The sequence below is a fragment of the Onychomys torridus genome, chromosome 5 (assembly GCF_903995425.1).
Source record: "Onychomys torridus chromosome 5, mOncTor1.1, whole genome shotgun sequence".
NCBI lineage: Eukaryota > Metazoa > Chordata > Mammalia > Rodentia > Cricetidae > Onychomys > Onychomys torridus.
The window spans coordinates 89,576,190-89,594,720 of NC_050447.1; the positions used below are offsets into that span (position 1 = coordinate 89,576,190).

The 18,531-nt window shown below is 48.0% G+C and overlaps 1 protein-coding gene across 4 annotated transcripts in view; it reads left to right on the forward strand.

Moving 5' to 3' along the window:
• The first annotated feature begins 2,739 nt into the window (after positions 1–2,739).
• The window catches only part of Tarbp1 (TAR (HIV-1) RNA binding protein 1), a 48,943-nt gene continuing 33,151 nt past the window's right edge, over positions 2,740–18,531 (forward strand). For all 4 annotated transcript variants that reach the window (XM_036187059.1, XM_036187060.1, XM_036187062.1 and 1 more), the window contains exons 1-9: positions 2,740–3,558; positions 7,115–7,212; positions 8,339–8,408; positions 11,077–11,225; positions 13,101–13,153; positions 14,863–14,960; positions 15,299–15,434; positions 16,690–16,786; positions 18,343–18,432. In XM_036187059.1, coding sequence (XP_036042952.1) covers positions 2,748–3,558; positions 7,115–7,212; positions 8,339–8,408; positions 11,077–11,225; positions 13,101–13,153; positions 14,863–14,960; positions 15,299–15,434; positions 16,690–16,786; positions 18,343–18,432 — 1,602 coding nt within the window. In that variant the 5' untranslated portion in view covers positions 2,740–2,747. The remainder of the gene's footprint in view (positions 3,559–7,114; positions 7,213–8,338; positions 8,409–11,076; positions 11,226–13,100; positions 13,154–14,862; positions 14,961–15,298; positions 15,435–16,689; positions 16,787–18,342; positions 18,433–18,531) is intronic.

Genomic DNA, 18,531 nt, shown 5'->3' on the forward strand with positions numbered 1-18,531 from the left:
TACTGATGTTTGAATGTCAGCAAATGGAATCCTCAGGATGGAAACACGGTTGGAGAGCTGAGAGCTGAGATGTATCCACGTTGTTCAGAGATGAGCAATCAGCACTCTGTACTTGCCCATGGCCTTGTCTTGTGAAGGGCTGTTTGTGCATCCAGCATCTCCTTCCTGATGGATGTTTAGGTTGTTACAAAGTTTTAGCTGCAATGACTAATGTTGCAAAAAGCAGACTCCTCCAAAGACTTCAGTCTAGAATTATTTAAATCAAACACCTAGCTAGGGTAGGGAGGTGGAGAGAGTGGGGGAGGAAGGCGTGTGCTTGCTACATCGTAAGGGCATGTATCTTTAGAGCAGACAGTATTTCAAAGCAATTCACTCTAACATTTCCCTGCCTACCGGTTTAATGCAAAAGCATCCTGGTTTTACATCTTTGACCCATGTCATTTGATGTTTTAAAATACTGTTTAAATTTTTGTTTTGTTTTGTTTTGTTTTGAGACAGAGTTTCTCTGTGTAGTTTTGGTGCCTGTCCTGGATCTCACTCTGTAGACCAGGCTGTCCTCAAACTCACAGAGATCCGCCTGGCTCTGCCTCCCAAGTGCTAGTTAAAGGCATGCACCGCTGACTCCCAGCATGTTTAAACTTTTTATTGTATTTATTTATTTGGGCATGTGGGCATAGGACTGAGTGCCACAATGCCCCAGCACACAGGTCAGAAAACAACTTGCAAGATAAAGTTCTCTTCTTCCAGCATGTGGGATCCAACCCGGGTTATCTGGGTTGGTGGCAAGCACCTCCACCCCCTGTGCCATCTTGCCAGCCCTCACTTGGTATTTTGAATCCTTCTTAGCAGCAGGAAAGGGTGTCTGTCTCCTTGTGGATTTAATGTGCATTTCTCTCATGATTAAAAATGTCAGACACCTCTGCAAGTGCATATCATTTTATATCTTCATTTGTCAAGTGTCTGCTCAAAACCTTTAGCTTTTTATGCTTGATATCTGTTTAGGTTGAGAGAAATGATATTTATAACCACTTTCCATGAACTAAGCAATAGGTATTTACTGACATTCTAAGTGGCTTTTAAATGGAATCTTTTATGTGTTTTGCCAAAGGCAAATGATGACTGAAACATGGGGAAACCTTTCATTTGCAACATCAGTTAACTTTAACATTATATCCATGTTAAATTATGTCAAGCTATTTGATGGTGGGGCTGTGTCTCCTTCATTGACTAAGAGGCAGATGAGATCTTTGTCTGAGTCTGAATCTAGCAGTGGAAACAGGGAAGCCTGACTTTGAGTTTGTCCATGGGAACCAGCAGTCAGCATTATGAGGGAGGATCCATCTGTATTCTTGAACTAGGGCCCTGGGCTCAGAGTGCTGTGGAGACCTTGCTTTCAGCTGCAGATCCCTGATGCCCCCAACCCAAGTCATTTTTATTTTATCCACATTATCCTCATACCCTCCCATCCCTCCCCACCCGATTTGAACCCAGGACCTCATACATGCTGGGAACCTTTTCTCCCACTGGCTGCTTCCCCAGCCAGCCCTCTTACATTTTTGGAGACAGAGTCTCACTATATTGCCTGGACTGAACTTGATCTCATTCTGTAGCCCAGGCAGGCTTTGAACTGGTGATCCTCTTGCCTCAGACTTCTGGTACTTGACAGTCATGTACAATCAGACTTCATGACTTGTCAGTGTGTGGAGTACATGCTTGTATTAGCATGTGAGGTGGGGACTGCTCAGTGTGTGTGTGTGTGTGTGTGTGTGTGTGTGTGTGTGTGTGTGTGTGTAGAAGCTGGGGTTGATGTGTGGTATCTTCCTCTATCACCCTCCACCTTGTGCTAGTTTATTTGTTTGTTTTTGAGACAAGGTATCTCTTTGAAGTCCTGGAACTCACAATGTAGACCAGGCTGGCCTCGAATTCCCAGTGATCCTCCTGCCTCATCCTCCCCAGGGCTAGGATTAAAGGCAGGTGTCACCACGCCCTGCTTTCTACCTTGTTCTTAAGACACAAGTTCTCTCACTGAACCTGGAACTGACTTCAGCTATACTGGCTGGTCAGCGACTCCAGGGATCTTTCCGTCTCCATCAGTTACCCCACCGTGGGGATCCCAACTTGGATGCTCATGCTTACAGAGTAAGCACTTTACCCAACGGGCCATCTTTTCTTTTCTTTTTTGTTTTTTTGAGGCAGGGTTTCTCTGTGTAGTTTTGGTGTTTGTCCTGGATCTCGCTCTGTAGACCAGGCTGGCCTCGAATTTACAGAGACCCTCCTGCCTCTGCCTCCCGAGTGCTAGGATTAAAGGCGTGGGCCACCACCGCCCGGCTTATGACTTATTTTCAACAGGTAAATCCAGAGTGCATTTCGGATCCTCTGTTGGAGTCTTTGTGGTAGCTCTTAACAGGCGCCTTTTTGAAAGCAGCCACCTGAGGGACTGCGATAGACATCTATGTGAATTCAGGGTCTGCTACCTAATTTCGGCCCCAGGCCTCTTTCCAATCAGGAATCTCCGGATCTGGTGTAATACTACAGTGAACGTCTGCAGCAACTCTTTTTGCTAAAAACTGTAAGGGACAGAGTGGCAGGAGGTACACCATCATAAGGCTCTAGGACCCCATCAAAGTGGAAGGAACTTTAGCCGGTCCTACGCCGGGACAGGGTGTGTGGGGGTGGGAACCTCTTGCTGCGCACGCGCATTCGCGCTTAGAGCGGCCGGCGCACGCGCACAGGGTCCGCTCCCCGCAATGGAGCGGGTGTTGGCGGACGCGCTTCTGGCCCAGAGCCGGGATCCCTGCGTGCTGTTGGGCACACTGTGTGGCGGAGAGGCGAGTGCGGAGCGGGCGGAGACTCTGCGCCTGGTGCTGCAGCAGCTGGAGGAGCGCGGTGCGGGCGCCGGCACGCTGGCCGAGGCGGCGCACGAGGTGGCCAAGGGCTACCTGGTGCCTTTACTGCACGCGTCCCCCGGCGCAGGGCCTGCGGGGCCGCGGGTGCTCCGAGCGGCGAGCGCGGCGCTTCGCTCGTGCGCTCGCCTGGCAGGGCCCGAACTGGCGGTCGCGCTGGCCGAGGACGCGCTGCGCGAGCTGCCAGCTGTGCAGTCCGTGGAGCTTCTGGCCGCCGTGGCGCCGTGTCTGCGCGCACTCGATGATGCCCCACTGCTGCGTCGCTTGGCGCGCGCGTCCGTGGAGCTGGCTCTGGCCGGGGACGCGCCGCCCGCGGTGGGCGCGCGCCTGCTGCCCGCTCTGGCCCAGAGTGCAGACCCGGCGCTGCGGGCGGCTTGGGACACGCTGGGCTCTTCGGAACTCGGAGCTGAGGGCCACACTGGGCCAGAGCTGCTGGTGCTGAGCGCATTGGCCGAGAAGCTGCTGTCGGCTCGTGCGCGCCCTGCGGACCTCGACGCGCGTCTCTGCGGTCGCTTCTGGAGAACAGTTCAGGCGGGTCTAGGCCGCGCGCAGGACGCGCTCACGCGCAAGCGTGCGCGCTACCTGCTGCAGAGGGCTGTGCAGGTGTCTGCAGAGCTGGGGGTGGACTGTACCTGCGGTCCCCAGGACACAATGGGTACTCACTTGTCTCTGTCTTTCTAAAATGTTTTATTTATGTGCATGTGTGTGCTCCTGTGTGTACATGCGTGTAGGTGCCTTGGAGGGCGTGGGATCCCCTTGGGCTGGAGTTAAAGGCGGTTGTGAACTACCTGATAAGCGCGCTGGGAACCAAACCCCAGTTCTCTAGAAGAAAATCAAGTGCTCTTAGCCACTGAGCCATCTCTCCATCTGGTACCTACTTGTCTCTTTGCCCCAGCTTTACCCTGCTTCCCCAAATAAGCTCTTCACGGGGCGTCCACCTCATCCTTAGGGGATTTGGCACCTGCATGTGGCACGCCTACTCCGGTTTCTGCCTGCACTTTGGGAACAGTGCATCTAGAGTAGGGTGTGATACTTGTACATGCAGTATCGTGATCTGTGTAAGAACAAGCCTGTTCCATGCCCTTACATCCTGATAGAAAAAGGTATGGTCAACATCTGGATCAGTCTGAAAGGGAAGGTGATGTGACCTAAGTTAACGTTTGAAGCTTGTATAGACTTAAGTATTCTCTTGGCATTCCCTTTGGGAATTGTTGGATCAGGGTTTGTTTGTGTGTGTGTGTGTGTGTGTGTGTGTGTGTGCGAGTACTGTGACACCCTTGTGGGAAGTCAGAGGGCAGTTTATGGGAGTTGGTCCTCTCTTTCCACCATCCCCCCTTTTCTGACCATTCCCCCCTCTCTTGGCCACCCCCTTCCCTTCCTGAAGTCCACACCACCTTTGCCTCAGAGGTGGTGCCTGTAGGAGTTAGTTGGTTTCTTGTCTTTCCCAAGCAGCAGACTCCTAATGACTTCTCAGTGCAGATTCAGAAGAGGTTTTCTGTCCCTGTCCAGAGGTAGCTAGCCTTCACTTGGGGTCAGGGTAGGGGCGTTGGCCCTTTTTCAGAGGTGGGTTCCAGAGACAGACAGAGTGGGCAGCTGTTCACCAGTGAGTGTCCTGTAGGACACAGGCACGGGCAAGTCCCTCTGCTCCTGAGACTAAGAAGATTTGTAGATCCTCCAGGGTCTGTTGACCTGCCTGTATCCCCAGGAAGCCAGAAAAAGAGCGGGTGGCTTCTTAGGGTTCCTGGACATTCTAATCTGTTCACTCTGCCAACTAAGAGCCTTTAATTGCTCCCTCAAAATGCAATGTTTTAAGAACTCCTTTTCGAGGGTGGAGAACACCCCTTCCTCCATGCTCCACCAAATGTGGGAAGCAGCTTGTGTGTCCTTTCTCTTGGGGACACTTTCTGTCTGTTCTTTGGAATTGTGCTCTCCGATGGTCCCTGAACATTCAAGGGTTTGTGGGTTACACGTCATTTCCTTTTTCGGCAGAAATGCTCCTGTGTGGCTTCCTGCTTTGAAAGCAGATCGGAGAGCTTCCAAACACCTTCATTTGTCCTTACAACTTGATTGATGGTTTGACCAGGCTGACTTCCAGCTGGGGGAGACATTTTTATCCCAATTTTATGAGGCTGACATGCTACCTACCACGCTAATGGAGCTCCTTTGCATCCAAATTTTAAAGGCATCCATCGTCCATCTAGTTGTATTTTGAGAAGCTAGAGATTCTATTGTTGCTGTTGGGAAGTTGAGATGATTCTGGATCCTGCTTAGGGGTGGTCTGCAACTTCTCTGTGGAGGTTCCTGGGGCTCAGGACCCTGGCATCCTGGAATCTCTTCTTTCATCCATATGCAGTGCACTTGGTGTGCCTACACAGTCTGGAAATCACTGTCCTTTGATTCTGGGAGGTTTTCCTGAGTAATGTCTGTGGTAACTTCCTCCACTGCTTTCTCTGTCCTCTTCTTGACTTGGGACCTCCTGGACTTACCCTCTGTCTTAGTTACTTTTCTCTTGCTGGGATAAATGCCATGACCTAAAGCAACTTGAGGAGGAAAGGGTTTATTTCAGCCTACAACTCTCAGGTCATACTGAGAGAAGTCAGGGCAGGAACCTGGAGACAAGAACCAAAGCAGAGACCATGGAGGAGTTCTGCTAACTTATTCCCTTCCGCTCCAGCCTGCTTTCTCAGGCAACCTAGGACCACCAGCCCAGGGGTAGCAGCTGGGCTCGCCCACATCACTCATGAATCAAGAAAGTGCCCCCACAGACTTGCCTACAGGCCAGTCTCATGAGAGAGGCATTTTCTCAACCGAGGCTCCCTCTTCCTAGGTGACTCTAGCTTGTGCCAAGTTGACAAAACCCAACCAGCTTAACTTTAAAACTTTTTCTCCAATGGATTTTTCTAGAAGTTTGTCTTTGCCTTCACTCACTGGTTAATTTTTTTGGTTTCCAGTCTTTTCTCTGAGGTTCTTGTTTCTGTGATCAGATTTTAATTTTTAGACTTGACTGTTTGGGGACAACCCCTTTCATTTCCCAGAGCATGCTGTTCTGACCTCAGTGAGCAGACCCCTCCCTCCATGGCTCAGCCCAGCCTCCCATCTCCACGTATAACTGAGGCTTGCTGCTGAGTCTTTCGGTTTGGGGGTGGGCTGGACTGAAGGCAAATCAAATTACTTCTTGTCTTTCCCTGTGTCGACCAGACTTTTATTCATTTCCTCCCAAAGTCAGCTCAGATTTTCAGATTCTAAATTTCATCGCTTTGTGTGTTTCTGGGATGTTTTTGTGTTTGTTGGGATTTGACTTTACTGTTCGAGTCCTGGGGAAGAAAGAGTTTGTGCAGACTTGTTGTCCTTCTTACCCAGAGTGAATTCCACAACAACGATCTTAAGGAAACAAAGCAACACAGAAACAAGCAAGGCCAGGCATGGTGGCACATGCCTACCATCCCAACAGAGGCAAGGGGGGTCAAGAATTCAAATCATCCCTGATTACATACCAGTTTCTAGGCTAGCCTGGGAGATTTGTCTAAAAACAAACAAACAAACAAACAAAAAAACCCTCAATCCAAATAAACAAAAGCAAAAATTTAAACTCACAGTAGGCAAACAACAACAACAAAGACAAAATTAAACAGGATTTCTGTAAGTTGGATTTTTCTTTGGGTCACCTGATCACAAACAACAACATGGAGACTTATTATTAGTTATGAAAGCTCAAGTTCTTACAACTTAAATTAACCCATATTTTTAAACCTATGTTTTTTTATGTGGCTTGGTTACCTGAACTCTGTATTCCCCATCCTGCTTGCTCTCTGGCTAGCTTTTTTGTTTTGTTTTGTTTTTTGAGACAAGGTTTCTCTGTAGTTTTGGTGCCTGTCCTGGAACTCACTCTGTAGACCAGGTTGACCTCGAACTCACAGAGATCTGCCTGGCTCTGCCTCCCAAGTGCTGGCATTAAAGGAATTTGCCACCACTGCCCAGCGGCCATTTAGCTTTTTATTAAACCAGTCACAGTGACACATCTTCACACAGTGTAAAAGAATATCCCACAACAAATTTCTTCTTTAGTGTCCCAAGCTTTTTAAGTAGGTTCCCTCCTTGGTTAGCGATTCCCTTGTTTTGTAACACTGGAATTAGTTAAGAATTGTTATGAAGGAGTTAACCATGTAGCTAAAGGAAGAACTGATTCTTTTTTCCTTTTGAAATACTGTTAGGTCCAAGCCTATTCTGGTGGTCTGAGAAGAAAAGAGACGAGCTTCTAAAGTTCTGGGAAAACTATATCTTGATCTTGGAGGTCCTAGAAGGCAGCCAGGTACGTGCTCTCCTGTCTTAGCATACTCTGCAGTCTGTGGGCCTTTTCCATGCATTCGGGGAGGTGAGCTTGTGTAAGCACAGCTGAATCCTTTGTTTTCGGGCATGATAGAACTTAAGGTAGCATGTAAATTGTTTCAGGAAATTAAAGAATGCTTTCAGTGGATTCACATGATTGTCTCATTTGATCTTCCCTTGTCATTCACCAAGTGCCACATGTGTGTGGGTGGTCCAGGATGTCACCAAGTGTAAAGTACCCCCACACTTAGATTTAGCTCATCTGGAGTAAGGCCTGAGAGTCAGGTTTCTAGGTGACACCTGTGTAGCTGTCCTGATGTAGAGTCCTAGTCTTTAAAGGCCACTCTCTGTAAGAGTCCCAACATGTCAGGGTTCCCGTCTGTACGGTTCCTAGAGGTCCTTGTCTAAAACGGTCCCCGTGTGGAAGACTCCTCAGCTGTAAGAGTCTCCATCTGGAAGGTTCCTGTGCATCAGGGTTCCTGTGTGTGGCCCCCTGTCTGTAAGCTGCAGACCATGGATCAGTGTCTGTGGATGGAGTCAGTGTCAGTCCATAGCACCACCCTGCTCTGTGCAAAGTGTACAGAGATCATGATGGGAAATAGGAGGCCTTTCTAAATTCAGATAAGCTTCCAGGGCTGCTTTGGTCACTTAACCCTTAAGACTTTCATTATTTATTTTAGAAACTTAGATTTAAAGTTATTTTGAAATTTGAGTGTCAAACTCTTATCTGGATTGTCACAGCATGGTCTAAGAGACACAGGGACACTGAGCTCTGAATCCACTTGGCTTCCCAGTGTGTGACCCCCAACAATGCATTTCCTGCTTTAATCCCCCAGTCTTGCCTGTTTCTGGGATCAGTTGAGGATCACATGATGTGAGAGTTAGGATATTCTGTAACTGGGGTCTAGACTGTGTTCCCCAGCTTTGCCAGCTCACTATCACTGACATGAATCATGCTGTGATTCAGACCTGGGAGAACCAGGCTCCTGACACCTGTTTTAGACATGGTAACAAGAGAAGGGCAACAGGGATGCAAACAGGAACCTTCCCCTGAGGTTTTAAAGGTGTTTTGTGTGGTTTTTCATGAGATTCTTTGCTCTTATTTTTAGATACATGTCATAAAGCCAGTCTTACCAAAGCTAAACAGTCTGTTTGAATACGCAGTATCAGAGGAAAATGGTAATGATTACTTTTTGGTTTTGTTCATTTATTTGTTTTAATAACCTTAGTAGCCCCCCTGATCTTATAACTAACCATTATTTATCACAGAGTCTTTGGGAAAACCATTAAACAATGAGGAGGAAATGGGATCATCTCATAATGCCACCAGCTGGTGGTCTTGGCCTCTGGCATTGTGGGTATGCCCTGTCTGAGCACATTGACACATGTTTATCAGCCTTGCCCTGTGTCCGCACTGCATCCTCTACCCATCTCTTTAGAACATAGCTTTAAATGGCTTCAGAGATTTCAGTAATTGAGAAGTATGATTAGGCAGTTTATTATAAAAATTTCAAATATATTTCCTTTCTTTATAGAAAGAAAAGAATATATGTGATGAACCCAGGACCTGTCTTACTCATAGCAAAAGCACAGAGTGGGCAGCCTGGTGGTCTCCTGGGTCAGATGCAACCTCTTCTGTTCCCTCTCCAGCAGCTCAGCATCCTTTCATCTATAAATCTCAGGGTGTGTTCTTAACAGAGCAGGCTGGGGAGAGGGCCCAGTAGGTGAAGGGCTTGCTGTAGAAGTGTGAGGACCAGAATTCAGAGCTTCAGTACCAATATAGAGATGCCTTGTGGGTCTGGGTACCCACCTACAATCCCAGCATTCCTGAGGCAGACACAGGGGATCCCTGGGTGGGCTGGATAGGTAGACTAACCAAAGCAGCAAGCTCTGGGCTCATCAAGAGACCTTGCCTCAATATATAAAATGGAGAGGGATTGAGGAAGATACCGGGTGTCAACCTCTGGCCTCCACACACATGTGCCCATGCTGAAACACACACATATGTACATGTACCTCTCCACACCACACAAATAAGAAACTGCCAGCGCTTCTGTGGTAGTGCTATTTTTTTTTTTTTAATAATAACCTTTTGATATGGATGTATACTTGTAACTGCTTTCCAGCCTTATTGTCTTAATAATACCTTTTTTAATGTGTAAATACACATCTGTCTTTTGTTTATTAGACTGCATGGGGGTTAGATTTTGTTGTGAGGTATCTTGGCGTTCTTAGGAAGAGGTCATTCGAGGGTATGATAAAGGTTTGTTTTGAACCCTCCATCACTCCTGAGTTGGGAGAGTGTTGGAGAAGAAACACAGTAAACCTGAAGCTCCTGAAAGTGGCTTTGTGAGATTAAGCTTCAGCCAGTGATGCAGCTAACTGCAGGTCGGAGGCTTCCTAGCCACGGGAGTGGGAAGGTGCCATATCATGTGCTTATTCATGAGGATTATGTCCGGAACTGGTGGCTGTCTTGGATAATTACCTCACCGATAGTCTGACCCCTCAGGAATTGGTCTTTATTCTGCCGATGGCAGTGGCTGTTCTCTGACACAGTGAGTTTTCACAGACCGTCAGCATCTCTTGTCCCACCTGGGGCCAGCATCTAATGGGATCTTGGCGTTCTCTTGATCACTTGCTGAGAAAAGGATGCTCTCATTACATGCTTTGCCCGTAGCTCTGAGCAAACCAAACCAAATAAATAGCATCGACTGGTCTTGAAAAGTTACCATTGACAGAGAGTTGAAAAAGCATGTTGAGGTAAATTACAAACAGTAGGCCAATTTAGTTACAGAATACCATGAGATTAAAAAAAGTTTTTTCTAATATAATTAAATAATGGCTATTTTAAGAGTCAGAGACAGTATTTAGGAGGTACATATTTATTCCATTTTTTTAAGAATTATTTTTATTTATGTGAATAATGTGTGCCTATGTGATGACCACATGCATGCAGGTTTCTTCAGAGGCCAGAAGAAGCTATTAGTTTTGCGGGAGCTGGAGTTAACAGGTGGGTGTGAGCTGCCTGACGTGGGTGCTGAGACTCGAGCCCCAGTGCTCTGAAGAGTGGCAGTGCTCTTAACCACTGAGCCATCTCTCCAGCCCCTTACTCTGTCTTTTCTTGTGGATTCAGTTATACATTCACTTGAGAGGTCCTTACTTAGTGTCAGTGTGTACCAGCACTGGGGGGGGGCGGGGAACAGAATTTTTCCACTTGAGTTTTGTCTTTTTTTCACGAAACAGTAGTTTTGGCTCCAAGTCCTATGAAGAGAGCAGAGAAGGGACCACAGAGGAGTTCATGTGAAGGGGAGGTTAGGTCTGACCTAGGGTGACATACAAACTCAGAGCTAGGAGCTCACCAGCCCTGAGGTGGGGAGCTCTGTGAGGATAGTAGGGCACTGAGGAAACCGGGTCTGTAGAGTGGGCAAGGCTGGGTGGCCAGTGTCAGCCTGCGTCTTATTCACAGTTTAAGAATGGTGGGAAGCTCTTCAGAGGTTTCAAGTAGAGAGGTGACCATTTTAGATTTATGTATGAAAAATGGCCTCAAGTCGAGTGAGGGGACAATGTCCTGGGCCACCCCAGGTCTAAAGTTCCACCTGTCCACACAGGCTAGTGCTTTCTTGAGGACTCGGTGGCTGCAGTAGCCGAGGGCACCCAGAATGCTGAGCGCTGAGGTGATTGGGTTCCGCAAGCTCTGTGGATGTGATTAGCAGACTCACTGTGGTGGTGCTCTCACGTTGCTGGTGTGACTGTCCATTGCACGCAGATTTGTGGTGTGAGCCTACAGTCTCCAGGCAGAGATCTAAAGTTAGAGTTATATGTCAGCATTGAGTACTTGTTCCCACAGGCTGCTGGCTCTTTCATCCCTCCTGGCACATGTGCATTTATAAAAGAATGTTTGAAAGCGAGAATAAAATCCTGACCAAAGAAGGCGTGATCCACTTCTTGGAGCTGTATGAAGTGAAATCGCTTCCATATTCGCCAGAACTCTCTGAGGTAATGACATCCCAGCCCCTTCCTCCTTAACAATCCTCAGAACACGGGAGGTGAAGGCTACGTCTCTGTCACATGATCTTTGTTTTTAAACTCAAGATCTTTTGTGTTTAAGAGAAAAACAACAGAGTAGGCAAGCAGTCAGTCCCAGCAGCCACCTGGAATAGGAGTCGGAGAAGAGGGAGAGAGAGAGCTGAGTACTTTGCATGGGGGTTGGGAGTCAATGCTGTAGAGGAATGGGGTGAGGGAGCTTCAGAAAACCCGTGAGACAGGGAAAGTGTGCCCAGGCTCTGGTCAGTGATCCAGAGGTACACGAGAAGGAAAATTATGCCCTTCTGAGTTAGGAAGGGTGGGTAAACTGCACAGCAGAGCCTCTGGCAGCAGCTGCAGCGAGGGTGGGTCTCTTATAGAACTTCCCATATCAAGCTCTGCTTTTTGAGACAAGGTCTCCTGTAGCCTAGGCTGGCCTTTGAAGCTCTCTGTGTGGCCAAGATTGACTCTGAACTTTGGTTCCTTTTGCCTTTGCCTCCTGAGTGCTGGGATTGTGTGCACATCATCACTCCCAGTTTATGTGGTGTTAGGGACTGAACCCAGGGCTTCAGATATGTTGGGTGAGCACTTTGAGCCACATCCCCAGTCTCTGTCTACTGGTCTCCTCAAATGTCGCTCTCCTGTTTGGGGAAAGCTGAATGGTGGGCATATTTGTCAAGGTGGATAGAAGCAATAGAATGAGTGTGTACTAAAAGGAAATTTATTAGGTTGGCGTACAGCAATGGCCGTCTGCTAGCTGGGGAGGCAGAAAACCAGTAGCCGCTCAGTCCTGAGGCTGGGTGCTTCAGTTGTCCAATCCGGCACTAAAGGCCTGGATGGTTCCTAGAGAATCGCTCAGTACTTCAGTCCATGTTGGGAGCCCAAAGAAGCTGGGCTCTGATGGAGCACAGAATGGCGGCAGCAGTGGCAGCTGCAGGGTAGATGAACGCACCATCGAGAGGAGAAGGCAAGGAGGCAAACAAACACCTTTTTCCTTGGTCCTCCCTGTGTCTCGTGGCTGCCAGAAAGGTGCAGTCCACTCTCAGGGTGGGTCTTCTGCCTCAGATACTTTAATCAAAGCAGTCCCTCACGGGTGTGCCCAGAGACTGGTCTCATGGCTGAGTCCTAGATCCCGTCGAGCTGACAGTGTTAGCCGTCAAGGTCAGCTTGTCTGCGTCATTTCTCAGCCGTTGTCCTTTGCAGAGCTTGCAGTCTGGCAGGGATGCCCCTGGTGATGCTGTCCTGGAGCTCTGGGTCACAGTTGTCTGTGTGTGTACTTTACCATCATTGTCTGAGTTCTGTTTGTCTCAGCCGCTGCCTATACAGCGAGGAGACCATGAGTGTTAGGCTCTACGCAATGGGGCCCTGTGGCTCCCTGTCCCCTACCTAAGACACAGTAGCTCACCTTACCTTAGGGTCAGACACACCACCCTGCTTTTTCTGTCTGAACTCCACACTCTAGCACCTGAGATGCAGTCTGCCCCCTGCATTTCAGGAAAGCTGCTGGGGCGTGGGGAGTTGTTGACCAGTGTCTAGGACTGTTTTGGGGGTCGTCAGTCCCCAGCACCCACCTCAGCACAGGCTGTCAGTCTCTCCTGGAGGGATCTTTATTTCCCTAATACTGTCTGTATACCCACCTACTTTTTAAACATCAAGCTCCTTCGTCCCTGACCCACCCCAGGGCCCTGGAGGTTGTTACTGGATGGCGGCCTTCTGTTTGTGCCCACTGGACCCTCCCTGCGTTAGCCTGCTCTGCTCCCCAGCTCTCCTGTGTCCCCGGGTAGAGCAAAGGCAGGTCCTCTCCCTCAAGTCAGACGTTTGCGCCCATCCTCTTCCTTTTCCTTCTAGTTTGTTACGGGCCCGCTGATGGACGTCCTCTCCGAGAGCTGTCTGTACGGCAGGTGAGCACCGTGCCAGTCTGCTATTGCTGTGGGACTAGGACACGGCCCAGGGCCTTGTGCAAGCTGGGCCACCATGGGTAGGCCCCAGCCCAGAGGGCCGACTCTCCCCTAGCTGTAGTGCAGTTCTGGGCATCTGTACACAGCACGCCTAGCCTGCCTTCTTGTGTTAGCTTTTTAATTCTGACTTAGTTTCACAGTTTTCAAGAAAAGTCGGGGGATAATATAAAGAATTATCCTTTATTGTTCACCTATAGTCAGCAGATGTTAATGTCTAGTGGAATTTGCTTAGTTGTTACGTGTGTGTGTGTGTGTGTGTGTGTGTGTGTGTGTGTGTGTGTGTATCTCCCTTTGTCTGCTGGATGACTTACCTTCTGTATGCTTCATCTGTGTGTCTGTTCCTTCCTTCCTCTTCCCCTCCCTCCCTTCCTCTCTTCATCCTCTCCCTCCCCCCTCTTCATCATCTCCCTCCTTCTCTCTCCCTCCCCTCCCTCCCTGCCCTCCTCCCCTCCTCTTCATCTCTCCATCTCTCCCTCCCTCCCCTCTTCCCCATCCCCTCTTTCCCTCCCTCCCTGCCTGCCTCCCTCCCTTCTCCCCTCCCTCCCCTTCATCCTCTCCATCCCCCCTCCATCTGTATGAAGAACCTTGAGTTCGCACCAGTGTGTCTGGTGTCTGTCAGCCCTGTCCTCACAGTCCACCTAACATATTCCTTTCTGTATCTGACAGTGGCTGCCATGGCTTGTAAGAGGTCTGCTTATTCACCCTTGGAAAAGGTTAGCAGTCAGAAGTTTGTTAGTTTTGTGCCTTAGCCACATTTGGAGAATTATCTATACTCTGAAATTGCCCTTTCAGATCTCCTCTGCTTTTATTTTTAGGATTATGTTGTCTTTCTGATATTGATCACTACATTCATAGCTATAAGTAAGTTATGCTTAGGAGGCCTCTAAAAATGAAAATCACCCCACTCTCCATCAATTTCTTTAAAAATGCTACTGTCCAGGCCAACTGACAGGGATCTATTAATTTCAATGTCTGATGAATAAATACTGGAAACATAAAATGGCATGATTGACAGGGACTTTGGAGTCTTCAGTGAGGCATTGTTGGATGGCATTCCACATCTGTGAGGCGGCTGGGCAGTGTGAAGTCAGCGCACGGCCTTTATGCTTTTGGGAGAGGTGGTGCACACATTTATCGGGACACACCTTCTGGGGCCCTGTTGTGTTCAGTTAGCAGATAACACACATAGGCAGAACCCCCATGGTCGAGTCTATGTTCACAGTTAAACACTCTAGCAGGTGTGAGTCAGCTCTAATGTTTGTCTCCACGTGCATGCTCGTTTACTTCAACCTAAACATGTAAAGTTATTGAATTATATTTCGGAAACAAAAAGGTACAGTTAAGTTAATCGTCCCCAGCTCGACTGATGTGTGTTAGGAGGGAAGGGTGTGTCATCACAGGCTGCCACACCCCATCAGTCTAACAGTCAGGGGTCCTGGAGAGTCCTGCTGTTCTATTAGAACATCCAGATGTTTCTGTGTTCAGAGAGTCTCCAAATATTCTGAAAAATAAAATGCAAGCCCAGGGCAAGAAGAGTTGTCCAGTTATGTTATTGCTGAGAACCAGGGCTGTGCTGCATTTAGACTAATGTCCGTATGCTTATTTGAAAACGGATTTTAAGTTCACGTTTCTCCCCCCCTCTTTGACCACAGGTCTCCAGGGCAACTGCTGGGAAGTGGCTCTCCCCTGGGATTAAAGCTGCAGAAGTTTCTAGTCACTTACGTTTCTCTTCTTCCAGAAGAAACAAAGAGTATGTCAGTAGAGATTTTTAATTTAAGTTGTAACTTTTAGCATGTTTTGGTATGTGTGTCCTAGTTAGGCAGCTAGACATGGATTTTGCGGGGTCACATTCTCACTACCGTGTTGTCCACGCTGACTGCACGCACCCTCTCCATTCCCACCAGAAGCATGAGGGTTCCCTTTTCTTCAGATTCCAGCTCTCTTGTATTCCTTTTGCTTTTAGCCATCCCAGTAGGTCTGAGGTGCTGTCACATCACTGAGGGCTTGGTTTATATTTTCTTACTAAGGGAGTAGAAGACTCTTCTGTGCGATCCCTGCAGCAATAACTTTGCAAACCTTTTCTTCTAGGTCATTTCCTGTTGAAGTTCATTCAGAAGATGGCAGGTAGACACTGGTGTGCTGTGCCTGTGTTCTTCCTCTCCAAGGCTTTGGCAGGCATGCCCAGATGTAAGGCCCTGGGTGGAGAAGGGCTTCTTGCTCTCAGGTAACTTACACACTATGGATTCATTCATTTGTTGTAACTCTTGTTCATGTAGCTTTGTGTAAGAAAAACTGACATGTTTTTATTCATATAAATAATTAACTGAATGTCTTTTGTTTGATGAATTACTAATTTAAATATATGTACTTGTTTTGATCACCTTAAAGTTGATAAGTAGGAAAAATGGATACAGAAGAAAAATTAAGGCCAGATATCAAATCATAAGAGCAATTAGAAAGTATATGAAGTTTTTACTTTGAGAACATTTGCATTTAAGTATATTTTTTCCTTGAGACAGATTTTTTTTTTTGGTTTTTCGAGACAGGTTTCTCTGTGTAGCTTTGCACCTTTCCTGGAACTCAGTTGGTAACCTAGGCTAGCCTCAAACTCACAGAAATCCGCCTGGCTCTGCCTCCCGAGTGCTGGGATTAAAGGCGTGCGCCACCGCCCAGCGAGACAGATTCTTATTGTATAGCCCAAGCTGAGTCACAGCAATCCTCCTGTCTCACCTTCCCAAGTGCTGGGATTATAGGCACAAGGTACCATGCCCAGTTTTTTTCTTATTAAAAGAGATTGGGTTCATATTAAGACTGAACTCTGTCTGGGTTTGGTGGCTCACACTTGTAACTCCACTACTTAAGAAAATAATTAAGGAGGCACATAAGCCTGAGGCCAGTCTTGGCCAGAGGAAAGTTGAGATCAGTGTGGATTGCCTACTGAGACTTGGTCTCAGTCAAATAAAAAAGAAAAACACAAATTGTGCTCTGTGTAAGATCACGTTGGAAACTGGCTCTGCAGCTCTTCTGGTGCTGGCCAGTCCTGGTGACAGTCACTCCTGGTGCTGGCCAGTCCTGGTGCTGGCCACTCCTGGTGACAGTCACTACTTGTGTTGGCAATCTTGGTGGTCACTTTTGTGCTGGTCACTTCTAGTGACACTTACTCCTGTGGCTGGCTATTCCTGGTGACAGTCATTCCTGATACTAGCACTTCTGGTGATATCAGGTCACTCCCGGTGCTGACCACTCCTGGTGACAGCCACTCCTGGTGCTGGCCAATCCTGGTGACGGTCACATCTGGTGGTGGCCGCTCCTGGCACTGACCTCATCTGGTGATGGCTGCTTCTGGTGATGGTTAGTTACTCTTGGTGACCATCACTCCTGGTGATGGTCACTTTGTATGTCGGAAGTTGTAGGCTGTGTAAGTGATTGTGAGTGATCAGACTTCCCCTGGTACCTATCTTGTCCTTGTTTTGAACCAGGGACGTTCTCCAGTGCACGATGATCACACACCAGGTCCTTCTGAGAGGAGCAGCACAGTGCTACCTTCTCCAGACAGCCATGCGTCTGGTGGATGTGGTGAGTGTGTTTGTCCAGATGCCCGTTTGTAAGTCTTTCTCGGGGTACCTGTGCACACAAGTCTGGCCTGTGGTGGCGCTGTCAAAAGGCCTACGGACAGGTTGGCCCGTGGTGTCCAGATTGACGTCATCCAAGATGACAGAAGTGTGCAGGAAGTGTTGGCACTTGTATTGTGGTTGGATTGTGCTGAACAGTGACTTGCTGTCTGGGCCTTGGGAATGTTAACATTTGTGAGGCCTGGGCCGCTGCAGAGCCAGGTCCCAGGACAAAACCTGGGCCGAAACCTGGGCCCTGAGCTCTAGTCAACTTCCCTGGGAGCCTTTCATGTGTATTCTCACAGCCTGGCAAAGGGACCAGGCCATCCTGGGTGACTCACCAGGAGAGGAACTCGTGGACACAGAGTCCAGAGGGAGATACCGAGAGCCGGAGTCAGCACACTGCTGTGCTGGACAGAGCAGTGAAAATGAGGCTTTATAGGTTACGTGGTCCCTGTTTAACTTTGGGATTCTTTTTTGTCATCTAAATAAATGCATATGCCGTGTTCCAATAGGACTTTGCTTAACCCAGGGGCTGTGTGCGCCAGCCTGCAGACCTGGCCTGATGCAGAATATTCATTAGCTGTGATCTTTGGGCTGAGGAACCATTGTGGTTTTCTTCAGTTGGAGGTTCTTTCTGTTGCTTCTAAAGAATCATATTTTAATTCATAGTCATTCATTTTTTATTGATGGTATCTTTTTGAAAGATTATACTCATCTTGTCTCTAAGATGCTAGCTGATTTTAAAGAAAATGTGTATTTTTAAAATGTTACCCACTCTAGAGGCAGAAGGGATTGCCTTGAGTGTGAGACCAGCTGGGCTAATTATTCATTCAGTCTAGGCTAGTCGAGACTATAGAGTGAGATCCTGCTTTAAAAGTCTAAAACGTCCTCCCCCAAAAAGTCACAAAAAAATACATATGTGTACATAAAAAAAAAGTAAATAAATAAAAGGATTGACTTTTCATATAATAGATTGCCACTGTGGAGTTCCCTTTATTTATTTTGTCATGTGTCTGTGTGTGTACACATGTGAACATGTGCACACTCACGTATGGAGGCAGGTATCTTATTTTGCGCTCCAGAAGACACCTGACCCTGGACAGGAGGGGTGAAGCACCAGGGCTGGCCCCCCCTGCTCCCCTGGACCCACACAGGGTCAGGTGTGTGTGGAGGCTGGAGCTTGACATCAGGTGATGTCAGAGGTGGGGGTCTCTTGCCAACCCCAGACCTTGCCTATTCCAGCTAGTCTGCCTGCCCGGCTTGCCTGGGATCCCCTACCTCTGCTTCACAAACATTAGGATTACAGGTGCCACCAACTCTGTTCCGTTGCTAGTGGTTCTGGAGATCTGAAGTCTGTCCTCACACCAGAGCCCAGCTTCATGCTCTGAGCTCCTGTTCTTTGTTTAAACAATGTAACTTCCTGTCTCTGAAGGAATGACATTCCACTTTAGTTGACTTGCCGTTTCCACAGAGCTGTGATGTGACTCCAAAAGTCTAAACTGAGCTTTTTCTGCCTAGGAGAAAGTATCTCTTTCTGACATCGCAGCTTTTCTCATGTCTCTGAGACAAGAGGAGTCCTTGGCACGAGGGACCGTGTTGTGGACAGAGGTGAGCCGCAAATCAACGGTTTGAAAGCTCTATAAAAGCCTTTCCCCATGGAGCCATCACTAGCCAGTCTGAGAATGCAACATTGCTTTGCTAGGGTGT